The sequence below is a fragment of the Gallinula chloropus genome (assembly GCF_964237585.1).
Source record: "Gallinula chloropus genome assembly, chromosome: 2".
NCBI lineage: Eukaryota > Metazoa > Chordata > Aves > Gruiformes > Rallidae > Gallinula > Gallinula chloropus.
Genome location: NC_140086.1, coordinates 51,626,833 through 51,643,601, shown reverse-complemented (window position 1 = coordinate 51,643,601; position 16,769 = coordinate 51,626,833). Strand labels below are relative to the sequence as shown.

General features: G+C 38.7%; 1 protein-coding gene across 2 annotated transcripts in view; it reads right to left on the bottom strand.

The window, feature by feature from the left end:
• Window positions 1–16,769, bottom strand: part of ROCK1 (Rho associated coiled-coil containing protein kinase 1) — a gene marked incomplete at its 3' end in the record, with an annotated part of 84,743 nt that overhangs the window by 46,315 nt on the left and 21,659 nt on the right. Inside the window, exons 2-4 of one of the 2 annotated variants that reach the window (XM_084280122.1) lie at window positions 4,285–4,366; window positions 1,077–1,177; window positions 167–304 (exon numbers count right to left, since the gene is read on the bottom strand). In XM_084280122.1, the coding sequence (XP_084136248.1) occupies window positions 167–304; window positions 1,077–1,177; window positions 4,285–4,366 (321 nt within the window). Of the gene's footprint in view, window positions 1–166; window positions 305–1,076; window positions 1,178–4,284; window positions 4,367–16,769 lie in introns of those variants that run through there. The other variant, XM_084280121.1, reaches the window with a different exon arrangement.

Below are 16,769 nucleotides of genomic sequence, written 5' to 3'. Positions count from 1 at the left end.
GTTGTGTACAGCATTCCTAATATTAATAATGTATTTCTTTCATAAGCCAATACAACCAAAAAGGGAGTCTGAAAAGCTGAGAAAGAAAACCTGTAATTCCAAGCCATGCAGTGCTGTAACGTCACTACTCTGTAACAACAGGATTTTAAAAGGCACATCACTGTACCTGAACAACCCAGGGACTGTTAGCAAACGCCATAATATCCCTTTCTTCCCAGAAGAATGCAGAATCTGATCTTTTTATCATCTCAAATTTGCTCAGAAGCTTCATTGCATACACTTTCCTTGAGGATTTATGCCTCACCTATGAAGACAAATGTGACATACAGACCACGTTAGTTTGCCACATGAACATATGAAGAACACCACTGAGTATATTATTTCACTGCTTCACTGCTTAACAAGTTTTATAAGACCCTCTGTATTTTTGTATCAGATTATGTATTGTAGGTCTGCAGAAAAATGACATTACTCTTCAAATACTTGCTAGAACTATTCAACATACCAGTCTAGAGGCATAACAATCACTTTGCAGTATGTAGACACATGTCTTTACAATTACAAATACTGTTAAATACTGTAAAAGCTAATCTTTAGGCATTTTCCAGAGCTCATTAGCAGGCATGCATACTTACTACCATATTTCCAGTTTCTCCCACCAGTTAACAATTTAATAAAGCAGATTAACAACCAGGCTTGTTCATCCTATCACAAACACCACACATTTCTCATCTGTGAGAATTACGTCTGCAAAACAGCCCCTGAACTGACAGAAATTCTTCTGGTTCTGAAGATTTGTTCATGTGTACCATGTACACTGTGCAAAGGGTAATTTTCTTGATTACAAAAAATACACATTTTAGTAGAGATGCATGACTAGAGTAGAAAACAAGCGTTTTTGCATATTGAGAGTTCCAAAATAGAAGTCTCAAAACATGGCATAAAAAGAAACAAAGTTTCACAAAGCTTAAGACTGTGACATTACACACCTGCATCTTCTGAACACTGTATTCTGCAACAGACACACGAGCAAATGCTACAGAAGGTTTGAATGTACAAACAGAAGCATTACTTACCAACTGAACCTCCCCAAATGCCCCTCTACCGATCACCTTCACCACTTCATAATCTTCAGCTTTCATGCGCAGATCTCTCATTTTATTTACTGTGTCTTTATCTACACACACACAAAAAAAGTCACATTTCATATAGAATCAAATTTAATTTAACCCATTCATCTCATTTTAATTTTTCACAGTTGTTAGAAATGTGCTGCTTGAAAAGGGGAATTCCTTTTGAACCTACCTTCCTATTGGAAACCTCTCTGCAAAATGCATGACCTCATTCACATTACCATAGCAACCAAACCCTGACATAAACATAATGCAATGACTCTACCATACAAAGTACTGAAGATTTTAATTTGAGAATTTCTTTTACAATAATTACCTACAGAAAAAAAACCAACCACCCACCAAAAAAAACCCAAACCAACCAACCAACCCACCCATGCAAAAATATATCCAGCATGATCTTGCTTATAAGCTGATTAGTACAAAAAAAAGATTATTTTTGGATAAATATGTAACCTATCTGAGAAAACATAATGAAGTACACATAGAAGACACTTGAAAAAACTACTTTTAAAAAAGCTTTCACTTTTCTGCACTTTTATTATTCTTAATTCTCAAAAAAGATTTTAATTTAAAGTATGCAGTGGGAATCATTGCAATTATTTATATAAACCTGTCATTCTACAAACTACAATAATTTACAAACTCCCAGTGGACAGATACTCTAATTCCAAATTTGGTCAAAGATTAAACCAGTCTATTTTAATCCATGTGGGTCAACACTGGCATGAGATTACATGGAAAAGCTTCATGCTTCAGTATTTCTGAAAGCAAGGAACATCTACTAAAACAGACATGCTTCAAAAAATATTAATTATGCAATGACATTTTATTTTCAAAACTAATATTCAAGGCCTAAAAATCAAAGTTCAGAAAGAAGTAAGGACAGAGAAAGAAAAAGGAGAACACATGCCATTTTTTAAGCTCATATTTTTAAAAAGTGATTAAGCAGACAACAATGAATTCCCTACCTACACTGGCCATTACTTAAAACAAAAGCAGCATACATACAATTAAAATTCAGTAATATATTATTACTGCAACAGGAACAAACATGGCTTTGTCTGAATAAATACTCTGCCACATTACTATCTCACATAAACCCATCCCTTTACAATGCAGCATGCCACTAGCTGATTTCAATAAACTATATTGAAGTTGTAAATTCTGACAAATTATTTATTTCACACAAGGATCAAAATATTCAGTAATCTAATAAAAATAATGTATTGCTTTATTTACCCTGGTGACAACTGACCTATTGCAGAGTGTAAGACTGCAGAGAGCTAAAATGCAGCAATTCTCAAGACAACAATTTTCTAGTTATTAACTTCCTGCTGAGGAACCTCACAACAGGATGTCCACCACTTCTGAGTTGGTGAAAGAGAAAGTTAGGCAAAACCTGAATGCTTTAAATGGTTTTCAACCACAAGTCTCACCTATGACCAAAACACAACTAACAAAAATACATCTGAAGAGCAATCTAAGCCAAGGTTTTTTGAATCATGTAAATTGGGCTTGTGAGCAGTGGCAAATTATCTTCAGACAATATGTTACAGTAACAGCAGTATTTGAAATTTGACCTCTGTCTTCTCAGATCTGTTAAAGTTTATCAGCCTGCAATATTAAACAGGCAGTGCCTTATCTCCCACTAACAGCAGAGGACCTGGCCAGCTTATACTGTATGAACAGGTGGAGCAGCTCCCATGGCAAAAGACTACATTCTCCAACTTACCCTCAAGTTTCATTATAAGCTTAGATGCTGCCTTGAAATAGGGTCCCTGCTGCAAAGCAGGCCTCTCAACCACCCTGAATATTGACTTTGGTATCCTCTTAATTCTGTATGGTAGAAAATTAGTATGGTTCCACATTTGCAAAAATAACCTTCACAACTTTAGGTGATAAAAGCAGATTGTGGAAGTCTACAATTTAAGCCAGAGAAAAATAAGAGGGACTGGCTCACAGGGCAATCCCTCTACTGAATAAAAGAATCAAAACTCCTATTTTATTTGCAATCTAGAAATTAATTTTAATGTTGCAGAATAATGGTGCAAACTGTTTGGAAGGCTAATATGGCAAAACACTAATAGAACTAAAATATTCAAGAAAAACTAGACTTCACAGTTCCCTCTAAGGCCTCACAGATCCACAGTTTGCTTTCATATTTCAGCAAAACCAGCAAGATTAGTATTCTAAAAGGAGAGAAATAATATGGCCTGCTCTCCACCTTCTTATTACTGCAGGTCACATCTTACACAGTATGCAATTTATACCCACGAGATATTAATTATCAGGCTGCAAATGTTAAGTTTTTCTTCACTCAGCGCCAAGTGCAAAAGTGAAGACTCCCTAATGATTTCAATATTCATAAAATTTACATTCAAATTATCTGCTGCAATGAATATTTTCTTTGCCTAATGCAACTTCTCTTTTCTCCCAGAGTTTCACCACACCTTTTCTGTAAACAACTGAGTATACAAAATGTGCATGTAACACGGTGTACGGCATCAAATAAAGTTTGAACTGTGAAAAGTTAAACAAAAGATTTGAACTTAGGCCTTTTCAGCAACCCGCTTACGTGCAGGCGAGCCATCAGCTGCATCTGACAGATTCACATATTCCTTCAAATAGGGAATAATGTAAAATAAAGCTCACAAGTTTACTATCATGGCTCACAGCTGCACCAACTATTTGAAAACACTTTGGAAACAGAAACAAAACCGTAAATTTCAATGAAACAACAACAAAAATTTGGTGAAGTTACTTTGTATTTGCAACAAAAGCCACTTATAACATTTGAGATGCTTAATCCTGCAAAAATCTAGTAAAATCAGTTTAATTTCAAGGCTTGCCCATTCAGTCCACAGGCAGAAGCAAGTCTTGAATCAGCAAACATCTCTGCCACAATTTCCAGAACTCGTCTGTTTGGCAGCCTTTAGGAAAGACTTAATTTTTAAATGCTTTTTTGTTTGAATTATGAAAATTATTGAATTATTACTTCTACTAAAGAGAAATCAACTTTTACATTTTCAAAGAATTATTAAGGAATAGAATATGGAGGAAATCCAAAAAGTTAGAACTGCTTTTATTTTTATTTTTGCTCGCATTTATAGACTTCTGTTATTTAGTAACTAAAACAATAAATACTTACACCTGTTTAAGAAGTTATCGATGTTTTTGTTTTTTCTTAAGGCAGGAAAATCCAAGTCATACACCAAAGCATCTAATCCATCCTGGAAATAAAAAAAATCAATCAAAATTAAGTGTTTGGAAAACTAATTACACATGCTGCTAGTTAAAGAGATGAGATAAAACCAGGTGCTCCTATCAATTTTCCACATAATTAAATCATTCACATTTATTTTATCATTCAGTTAGTTACATGAAACAGCTGTTGCACCTTCTTTCCCACTGGGCTCCTCTAAACTTAATTTCCATCCATCTCAAAACAAACACACTACTGCAAATCATTAATTACCTTAATTAGTTCCACATTTACATGTAAAAAAATTCTAACTATAATAAAATCCAATAGCAGTTCTAATGAAGTTCATCAGTGTTAGAAAGTCACCATGGATCACACTGCAGGCACTTGAACATTAAGTGGCAACTAGCAAGCAGGACAATGATTACAATTTAATCCCAAGAGTCGACCCCCACTTTTTATTCATTGACTTCAGAAGGAATTTTCATTAACAAGGTATTGGCTTTATGCTCCCTAATGTAAATCTAGAAACAGCTACAAGCCCATCTGGTATTACAACTATGGAACACCCCCCTGTGTTCATCCCTACGAACAAAACCAAACCAAACCCCAGCAAAAAAGCCAACAGAAAATTACAATGATAATGAAGAAGAATATAGTTTTAAGGTCTTGTTAAGTGCCTTAAACTTCCTGACTTAAGTCAAACTTTTACAACAGATATTTATGATTCTTTAGTGGATTGCATCATCTCAGAGGAAAAGTAAACAAGGTATTTTGAACACAGGTATGGTCTATAATGAAAAACAGTCAAGTAATCTAGGGATTTATACCACAATGAATCAAAAAGTGTTAGGTTGTCTTCTTTCTCAACTAGGTAATGTTTAAGTGACAACTGCAAAAAGAGAGAGGAAGGTCATAAAATACAGATTGATTGGTGTTAACAAAGCATGTCGGGGAAGTACCACTATTTACCCGTCCAACTTCTACCTACATGTCTATGCCACCTGTTATTGATCTGCTAGGAGTGAGATAACAGACCAGACATGTCTTTGATCTAATCAGTTGGGATTTTCAGCTTTTATAAAATTATGCAAGACAGCACTGAAAGCTGATCCATTCATCTTTGACTGCTACACCTAGGAAGTAGCTATGCCTGAAGGTAAGAGTATAAGCCTTTTGAAAGCTTGATTTTCCAGGAATATGTATTAGAGAACAGAGCTGATCTAGACCCAAAAATTAGACTTTCACCCCTCACTACAAATTCAAATGTGTGTGTCCTGAATCTACAGGTTTTAAGCTATTTAAAAAATCAAATGCTATCAAATTGAAAATTATTTATAGGCTTGCAGTCCTAATTTTTTTAAGTGAGAAATTATTTACTTCAGATATGAGAAAAAGCAGTAAAATCATGCTAGAATTTGAAAACAAGTAAAGTAAAACTGTAAGGATAATCAGAATTACTATAAAGACTGGATATTATTAAATGTGACAATTTTACAAAAACATTCCTGTTTCAATTTACCTCTCCATACAGTGTCTTAGTTTGAACTAAGAAATATAACAATGAAAATTATTACCAAGAAAAGCATCACAATATTTTCATAGCCCTTAAAGCAAGGTGGCTAAAAGATGACATTTTCAAAGATACATAGTAAATATCCAAGAATGAATTTCAATTCTTCAGCAAATTCAATAGTGAAACTGCGATCATTGCTTGTACAGCAGGACAAAGTGCACTGGCAGCTCTGTGCCTCGAGTCTCATGCTGTGAGAAGCCGTAGGCAAAAGAACATCTACAAGACTGCTAGGTCACACTCAGTGATTTTTACAAGCAGATGAGTGATGGTGATGAGTTGCCAAAGTTTGGAGTCTACTCTGCCCTTACCAAGTCTGTTGAGTCAATCAATTTGTCCAGGGTCATGGCTAACACAGAAAACTTTTTCACACATCAAGTAGAACCAGAACAAAATTCCCAAAATCCTGACTTGTTCTGGGGCAGTGCAATTACCTGCTTCATTTCAGAAAATACAATTCAGGCTGCTTCTTTAAAAAAGAAATTGTAAAATAAGGAATACATCAACATTTTTAACAGCAACCTTAGTTTGCTATCTTCTTTTTTTTATGCCCAAAATATTAAAATCCAAGCCTACAAACAGTAAAAAAGCAGGATGCAAGTACACAAAGCATCCATTTCTCTGGTCTGTCAGACAGGGCGGGTATTTTGCTGTGTTTTTAAAAGCTCCATAATAAAGATACAAATACACAAATTCTGATTTAACAGGCAAAAGCAAATTTCAATACTCTTTAATTCATAATTCACCATGAAAAATTGCCTTTCAGACCTTATATATGAACTCTTCCTCGTAAAACACTAAGCAAAATAAAAATAATCTTTGAAATATAGATTCAAGTTATTAGTCTCACATTCAGTTCAAGTCACACTTCAGAAGCATGCAAACAACATCTAATGAAGCTGTACGCCAAGAATTGCTTATTTTAAAGGCTTTTCAATAATCAGCTCCCCTTTCCTACAAGATCCAGAGAAGAAACTATCCTCATTCAAAAGTTTAATTAAAATAAGTAGGGGTGGGTGGTGTCCCTATAACTAAGAGACTTGTAAGTCCTTAACTTTCAAAATCATTAATTTCTTCAAGTGAATTATGTTTCTGAAGAAAAATTAGCATGGTATTATTTTAAACAGTGGACTGCAAATACAAGCCTAAGCTTAAGGTAATGTTAGAGAATTGCAAATAATGGAAGTAAACTATTTGGGATACCTGGTGTATAATACAAAACATGAAATAGCCTTTTTATTTTCCTAACATCAGCTAAACCAGAAGAACCTGGTGAATGCTACAAATGGTCCCAGTACAAAGGGAAACACAGAAGCATGGCTATTTGAAGTGGTATCTCTGGTAAACAGAGAAGGAGAAACACACAAGCTTAACAGTAAGAAGGCAATGTGAATTGAAAATGGTGCAGGTCACAGAGATAGAAACATACTACAGCATTTTAGCATAATGCTTAGGAGAAAAAGGGTAAAGGCTGTACAAAAGGGGACATGATAATATTGCTGGTGGCTGCAAAGACAACTCATCTCTTGGCTTTCTTATTTTCATCTTGCTCAATCTTTCAATATGAAATCAGATTTTTTCCTAATACAGAAAGGAATGTACATCTTTCCTTCAAGACCTGGCATAGCCACAGCCTCATGCTCTTAAAGAAAATGGATACTGATACATCATTATAATAGGCAACCATATGTCCAATATTTTAATATGCTTTATTTAAATAAGGTTCTATTTTTACAATGGATTTTTTCTCCACTAAGATGGGTTCAATGCATTTTTAGTTTGCATCTTCTTTAAATATAGCACCTCTTGCACTTCTTAAAAACATGTAGCTTAATATGTTTTCAGCTAACACTAAGTTCTACTTTATTCTGTCATTGCACAGCAATTTTCCTGTTTAGCCTTGAGGTCTACACAGACATTTTTCTTTTATATTAACAGTTAAATTAGATTACTAAAATAGATTTGTTTATGAAAGCAAACATATGACTTCCACTAACATCCTACATGGTAACAGTATTTCAGAGGTGATGAAAAAATAAGGCAAAACACTTCCTTTCTTCGCTCAGTTTCATGGTCCAACAGAGTCTGTCCTGTGTCACATTTGTCTAATAAAATCATCAATAGTTTCATAATCTAGTTAAAATACCTCACTTTATCCTGAAATTAAAGAGAGGCATTACAACGTGCAGAGAGTTCTTCCAGACACAACTGGTATTCCTGTGTATTCTGTTGGGTTTGTTCATGACTACACCACACTTAAAGTTTCGCAAGACTGAAACCAAAGGTCAGTCTGGACTCATAGATTGCCTCGAGATACGCTGATAAGGGTGTCTAGGAAAGAGGATATGAACAAGCCCAGCATATGGCAGTACTTCTGTGGTGTATCTGTGAGCCAGAAATGACCGTGTCACAGATAACAGTTCTAACCAGAATCCTCTTCGGTGTTTCTGCCTAAAGATTTTCTGTAGTACCTGTTTTAATCTCCTGCAATTACAGCATCATTTAGATATAAATTCTACTGCCTACCAGGCTGTGTGAAAGTGAGGAAGACTCTTTACCCACCCTCCCCAAGACACAGCTTTACATACTTTCTCCCTTGGTTATCTCTTTCAAATTATCCTTCTTTGAAAGCTATTCTGACTGCTGCCAGTACCATCACACTCCCAGTGCTTTTTTATTTCTACTATATATTTTTTGAATAAGAGGGGAAATTCCAAACTGTCCAACTGGAAAGGGGAGTGGATAGAGTGACTTTGGTGGGTGTCTGGCCTCCAGCCAGGGCTAAACCACCATAAGTATTTATGTTGTGAGCACACCATAAGTACACAAAGCAGTGAAATGTATCCTGTTCTACTCATTAAAATTAAAGTTTTCTGAAATATCCCATTAATTTTTATAGTCACTATGTACTGAATTGATTCTTTCACAAAAACAGGTACTATAAATCAAAGATAGTTCAACATTCAACACCACAAATACATAAAGATGAGAGGGGTTTTTTGTCCCATGCATTCACTCAATGTTCATCAATGCTGATTTTCACCTACCACTTTTAATCACCAAGGTAGCAACAATTATTAATTTCTTCTGTGATTTGCTGTAGCTTTACCTTTTATTACTCTCTCACCATTAATCATATTCACAATTTTAAGATCACTTATGACTGTTTTGAACTCATTTCATGCACCTAACAATGCATCCACAAAACAAGCCTAGCCCTAAGCAGCTTAATTGTGATTAAAAGCTTAAATGAACAGCCTCATCGAACCTTTTTGTTACCCTCATTCTCAGCAAATACTTTGAGAAACTCCACTAGGTTTGCAAAGCATGCCTTTCTTCCATGATACATGAGTTAGCTCTGCCCCATCGTAACATCCATGGGCTCACTTGTTCTGCTGCTGGGCTGGGGGCTCCTGTGTTACCCACAGGATCTTTTTCTTCAATAGAAAAAAAAACCCAACAGTAAAAAGCTATGTATTTACTACCTTCCTTACCACTGTTGTCAAAACAGTTTTAAGCACTAATGTTAGATAAACACTAACGTTATATGTACACTTACGTGCCTTAAAGAGACACAATCAGGTACAAAAAGAATAAATATCAAGTAGTCACAGTCTGAGCAATCTTACTGTATGTGTCATTTTCTTCAAAAAACACTTCTAGTACCACTTGAGCTTGAGAGAGATCCTCCAGCACAAACACTGTAAGAAAGGATTTCAGTATGGAAACTCATCTAAGCTTCTTTATGAAGTGCAGAAAAGATTTCTGAAACAGCCTTTTCCTTTACCTTCAGTTTTTCTAAAAATATAGAATGCAATACAGAAGTTATCCACATTAACGAAACTACAGCACTGAATTTCTCAGGCTGGTAGCTTTTTTTTCATTAGAATCCTCTAAAACATATTGGTTTCCTTCAGTTTCACTTAAGCAGTCCCTTATTAATTGGACTTTTCCCCCACATTTCGGTCTGTAACTATTTTCATCGAATTGTCAGTTCTACCATGACTATATTGGACTGACGCACCCTGTAATGACATTCCTTAAACTCAAAATTCACTATAATTATGTACTGCTGGTTTTATTCAGACGTATGAATTAATGCAATTTTATAGCAAAATTTCCTGTTGGGATATTTCAACATATACTTCATCAAGAAAATTCAATGCAGCAAAACATATTATCTCAGGATTCCTAAGTGGTATAAAGTAAAAAATATAGTATGTGATCTACATTATCAGGATACAGTTACAGCATCTTTATATTTTGAACCTTTTACTTCATACACATTTTGACACTATTATTTAGTGGATGCATATGATAAAGAAGAATGCACTAAATTCAGTTGAAACTTTGTTATTGAGACGCTTGTTTATTTTACTATTTATCTAGCATTCAAAGAACTAAAAAACAACCTTCATGGGTATTACCAGCATCCAAAATTCACATTCCTTGGACCAACTGGCAATTACCCAAGTTTAAAGTCTTTGCTACTTTTCCTTTTTTGGTGAGATCAAAGTTAAGGCTTTAGATGTACAACTCTAACTGGCCATGTTTTAGTTCCATTTTCCTACCTATTTCTATAGTACTAAACCTTCTCTCTGTACTTTATATAACCAAACCTGACTGATCTTGATTTTCATGTGTTCATCATAATTTGTCATAATGTCTTGTCACATGAATGATCTTGGTGGTCAAATACTGACACTGATACAGCCTATTTAAGTGCTGTAAGCGAGAAGCTACTTTTTACAACCTATTTTCAAACTTGCGTGAAATGTAAGACCTCAACTCCATCATAAAAAAAACCAGAAGTTTCCTTTAATTGTTTGAATTAGCAAAGCTTTCAACCGTCAAAAGGACCTGGAGAGGCTGGAGAGGTGGGGAGAAAAGAACCTCATGAAGTTCAACAAAAGGAAATGTCAAGTCCTGCACCTGGGCAGGAACCGCACCAGTACATGCTGGGCACTGACCAGCGGGAAAGCAGCTCTGCCAAGGACCTTGGGTCCTGGTACACAACAAAGTGACTGTGAGCCAGCAATGTGCCATCAGAGGAAAGGCAGCGAATGGCATCTGGAGTTACATTGGACAGAGTACCGCCAGCAGGGCAAAGGGGGGGATCCCTCTCGCCTATTCAGTGCTGGCGAGGCCACACTGGCAGTGCTGGGTCCAGTAAAGGACAGACATGGACATACTGAAGTGAGTCCAACGGGCTACAAAGATGACTGAGAGACTGGAGCTTCCCACATACTAACTATGCGGCTGAGGAAGCTGGGTCTGTTCAGCCTGGGGAAGAGAATGCATATAAGAAGGGAGGGAATGAAGAAGATAGAGCTAGACTCTTCTCAATGGTGTCTACTGTTAGCACAAAACCCATGAGACTATGAGATTCCACCTGAACAGAACTTCCCCCCAACCCCACACTGTGAAGGTGGTAAGATACACATTGTCCAGAGAGGCTGCATGGTCTCCATCTCTGGAGATATTGAAAACATGACTGGACATGGACCTGACCAGTCTGCTCTGGCTGAAACCACTTGAGCAAAGGTCTTTGACCTAGATGATCTTAAGAGGTGCCCTCCAATCTAAACAATTCCATTTTGTCCACAACATCAAGCTATGCTTTTGGTTTGCATGCAGGTAGCTCCTGCAGTGAATTACCCTATTAAAAACACCCTTTAACTCCCTACCAGCGGGGCAAGAAGACTTTGTTACAAGGCTTAGTTTTGAGTGATTCACATGTTTCACCCCCTACAAGTAAATCCATAGCAGCCATTACTCTTTTGTGACAAGGACAGACTTTTTCGGATGCTACTGACTAAATCAGGCAACCACCATGGCACGATGGACCATACTCCCCCCTTGATACTTACTGTTTTAGGGAATACCCTACAGCAGCTTAATTTGTAAGGAAAAATACACAGAACTTTCCTCTGGTAACCAACCTTGATCCATTGGTTTTTATAATTAAATGGGCAACTGTAAGTTTACCTGAGAAACCAATACTAAATAGATCTATACAACTGACCAGTTTCGGGCAAGAACACTGTTTGAAAGCCAACTTTCAGGCCAATGCCAACAGCACTACATGCATTCATGTCTCTCTAATCAAGTACACAAAAGATCCCTCTACCTAGATTTAAGTTAATCACATTTGTCAGTTTTGATGTCCAGCGCACAGAAAACTGCAATTCAGTACTTCATCTTTAAAGCAGACAAGTGAACATAGACAGAGTTAAGACACTTCACTGAAGAATTTTCATTACATTGTTAGGCTCGGCAAAGTATACAAACTGACACATGAGCCCAAGTACAAGGCACTTGATTCATTGCCCATTCTCCTTGCCAGCACGATACAATTCTACAGAGCTCCTTACTTCTCAATATCTTGCAAAACTCATAAAGAGCTTTTGCAAATTTAGGTTAAATACACAGTCTTTCACAAAGACATTTTTTAAAAACTCAGTAATGAGCTAAGAGTTCAACTCCATAAAGGCTTAAAATCTCAATAAGGAGATCTTGAAACCTCAAGGCAGGATTACTGAAAGCAGTATGGCTTATTGCTTTCATGTCAGCCTTTTTAAAGAATTACTTCACATGTAGCTACAAACTTCACCTGTATCACTTTCTGGGTAGTTACATATGTAGGTATGCTAACTTGCATTCTATTCAAACATCAACTGTTCAACATTTTTTTACTGAGAAATTCCTAGAGCTAAACGTACTTGTACTAAATCATGTAGCAATACACTCGTTACATGATTTAGTAAATTATAAATAAATATATAAATATATACATTGAGGTGTATCAATACCTCCACTGAAGTGCTGGAGCCCATCCAAATAAAGGCAATGAAGCTGGTGAAGAGTCCAGAGAGCAAGCATTATGAGGAGCAGCTGAGGGAAAAGAAAAAAAAATGGACTCGGGAAACCACACCAGTTTCTACAGCTCCCTGAAAGGAGGTTGTACCCAGGCGGGCGTTGGTCTCTTTTCGGAAGTAACAAGCAAGAGGACAAGAGGAAATGACCTCAAATTGTGCCAGGGGAAGTTTAGATTAGATATTATGAAAATCTCTACACCAGAAGGGTTGTCAAGCACTGAAACAGGCTCCCTGGGGAAGTGGATAAGTCCCCATCCCTGAAGATATTTAAAAGATGTGTAAATGTGGTGCTTAGGGACATTGTTTAGTAGTTGGACTTGATGATCTTTAAGGTCTTTTCCAACCAAAATTATTCTATTTTATGATACACACACATACATATCAACAAGGGAAGATGCCCTGCTGGACTTGTTTGTAAACAGAGAAAGCCTAGCAGGGGATGTGAAGGCTGAAGGATGCCTGAGGCATAGAGATCGTTAATTGATAGAATTCTTAGTTGTAGGAGAAGTAAGGAAGGGAGACAGCAGAACAACCACCTTTGACTTCAGTAGGGCTGACTTTAGAAAGCTGCTTGATAAGATCCCATGAGAGGCAGCCCTTGAGGGCAAAGCAGCTCAAGAGGGTTGGATGCTCCTCAAGAAGGAAATCTTGGCAGCACAAGAACAGGCTGTCTGTTGGAAGAGGAGTCGGCAAGGAAGGAAGCCAGCTTGGCTGAGTAAGAGATCTGTGAGGGTATTAGGAATAAGAGGGGAAAATATGAGCTTTGGGAGAAGGGGCAGGTGTCTTGGGATGACTATAGGAATGTAGTGAGATCATGTAGGGAGAAAGTCAGAAGGGCTAAAGCTGAACTGGAACTCAGACTGGCCAGTTCTGTAAAAGATAATAAAAAATCCTTCTATAGATATATTAACAGTAAGAGGAGGGTCAAGGAGAATCTCCAGCCCTTACTGGATGCAGGGGGAACATTAGTGACAAGGGATGAGGACAGGGCTGAGGTACTTCTTTACCTCAGTAGGATGTTCCCTAGGTATTTATCCTCATGAGCTGGCTGACAGGGAGGGAGAGAAGAATAAAGCTCCCATGGTTCAGGAGGAAATGATTAGTGACCTACTCAGCCAATTAGAGATCCACAAGTCAATAGGGCCAAAAGGGATCCACCCAAGGGTATTGAGGAAGCTGGTAGATGTGCTTGCCAAACCCTTTCCATGATCTACCAGCAATCCTGATGGACTGGGGAAGTTCCACTCAACTGGAGGCTGACAGATGTTACACCCGTTTACAAGAAAGGTCAGAGGAAGGATCCAGGGAACTACAGGCCTGTCAGCCTGAGCGCAGTCCTGGGGAACATCATGGAGAGGGTCATCTTGGGAGCTATCATGCAGCACATGCATGATGGCCAGGGGATCAGGCCTGGTCATCTTGGGTTTACAAAATGTAGATCCTGCCAAACTAACCTGATCACCTTCTATGACAAGGTGACCTGCTTAATGGACAAGGGGAAGGCTGTGGGTGTGGTCTACCTGGGCTTCAGTAAAGCCTTTGACGCGGTTTCTCACAGAATTCTGACTGAGAAACTGGCTGCCACTGGCCTGGACAGATGGACCCTCAGCTGGGTTAAAAACTGGCTGGCTGGCTGGGCCCAAAGGGTGGTGGTGAATGGAACCAAATCCAGCTGGAGGCCGGTCATGAGTGGCATCCCCCAGGGCTCAGTCCTGGGTCCAGTCTTGTTCAACATCTTTATCAATGACCTGGATGAAGGGGATGAATGTTCCCTCAGTAAGTTTGCAGATGACACTAAACTAGGAGTAAGTGTTGATCTGCCTGAGGGTAGGGAGGCTCTTCAGAGGGATCTGAACAGACTGGACCGATGGGCTGAGACCAATGGGATGAGGTTTAATAATGCCAAGTGTAGAGTGCTGCACATGGGACATAAAAACCCCATGCAGTGCTACAGGTCTGGGGGAGACTGGCTGGAGAGCTGTCAGGAAGAGAAGGACCCAGGGGTGTTGGTTGACTGCAGGCTGAATATGAGCCAGCAGTGTGCCTGGGCGGCCAAGGCGGCCAATGGCATCCTGGCTTGTATCAAAAACAGTGCGGCCAGTAGGTCTAGGGAGGTAATTGTGCTCCTGTACTCAGCATTGGTGAGGCCACAGCTCGAGTACTGTGTCCAGTTCTGCACTCCCCACCATAAAAAGGACACTGAGGTCCTTGAGCGAGTCCAGAGAAGGGCAACCAGGCTGGTGAAGGGGCTGGAGGGCAAATCCTATTGAGGAGCAGCTGAGGGAGCTGGGGATGTTTAGCCTGGAGAAGAGGAGGCTGAGGGGAGACCTTATCACCTCCAACAACTACCTGAAGGGAGGTTGTAGAGAGGTGGGCGGTGGTCTCTTCAGCCAGGTGACAGGAAATAGGACAAGGGGAAATGGCATGAAGCTGTGCCAGGGCAGGTTCAGATTAGATGTTAGGAAAAAATTTTTCACTGAAAGAGTTGTCAGGGCCTGGAACAGGCTGCCCAGGGAGGGGGTTTAGTCCTTTCCCTGGATGTGTTTAAACACAGGGTAGATGAGGTATTTAGGGATATGGTTTAGCATAGGATGGGAATGGTTGGACTCTATGACCTCAAAGGTCTTTTCCAACCTTGTGATTCTGCAATTCTGTGAAAATACACACTGTCACTAACATCACAGCCCACACCCCTCTCAATACTGTTAATATCTGTATTATCACTGAAGGAAGCCTCAAGTTCAAGTCTACAGACAAGTCAAGATGCAAGTAGTAATGCTCTTTCACAAGTATGTAGTTTTTCTGTATGTCACTGCTTTTCCACTGCATCAATGAATCACAGAATGTGTTAGGTCGGAAGGGACCTTTAAAGGTCATCTAGTCCAACCCCCCTGCAGTAAGCAGGGACATCTTCACTAGATCAGGTCACTCAGAGCCCCAGCAAGCCTGACTTCGAGTGTCTCAGGGGTGGGGTTTCCACCACCTCTCTGGGCAACCTGTTCCCGTGATCTACCACCCTCATATTCAAGATGTTTTTCCTAATATCCACCTGAAATCTCCCCTTTTCTAGTTTAAAACCATTACCCCTTGCCCTATGAACAGGGGCTTTCTTACGGGTACCTTTCAGGTACTGGAAGGCTGCTATAAGGTCCCCCCCACAGCCTTCTCTTCTCCAAGCTGAACAAGCCCAACTCTCTCAGCCTGACTTCATGGGAGAGCTACTCCTGCCCTTCCATCATTTTTGTGGCCCTCCTCTGGACACGCTCCAACAGATCCATGCCCTTCTTGTGTTGAGAGCTCCAAAGCTGGATGCAATATTCCAGGTGGGGTCTCACCAGAGCAGAGGGGCAGAATTACCTCTCTCAATCTGCTGGCTACATTTCTTTTGATACAGCCCAGGATGTGGTTGGCCTTCTGGGCTGCAGATACACATTGGTGGCTCAATGTGCAACTTACAACCTGAATCTGAACCTTATAACCTGAATCTTAAACCCGAGATATTTTAGAAGATAACTAAAATAAAATGCAGTGTAAATCTGTGAAATCAACTCATTTACAGTAAGCATGCAGGAGTACTGTCTGTATCAGGACACATATAATTCAGAGAACCTGTAAGTCTTAGGTTTCTCGTAAAAAATAGTGGGCAAGTCATAGCTCCTTCACACCACAGCCCTCCTCTGCACTGACAAGATGCAGGAACCTTGGATCCATTGATCTGTTCTGCATGACATCTGTTCAAGGTGCTATTTTATGTCTAAAATTATGAAAAGTTCACACTGTCTGAAGATGTACGTCAGACAATGCATCTCAGTGAAGTTTTTCTCTCCAAACTCAAACACTAATCTCACTAGAGTAGGGTATTTTATTGTGGTTAATAGTCTTTACATACAAACTTCAATTTATTAGTGTTCTACTGTTTCAATGTAGCATCATAATTAATCCCATTTAATATCACATCTTTAAGAACAAAGAGAGCAGTG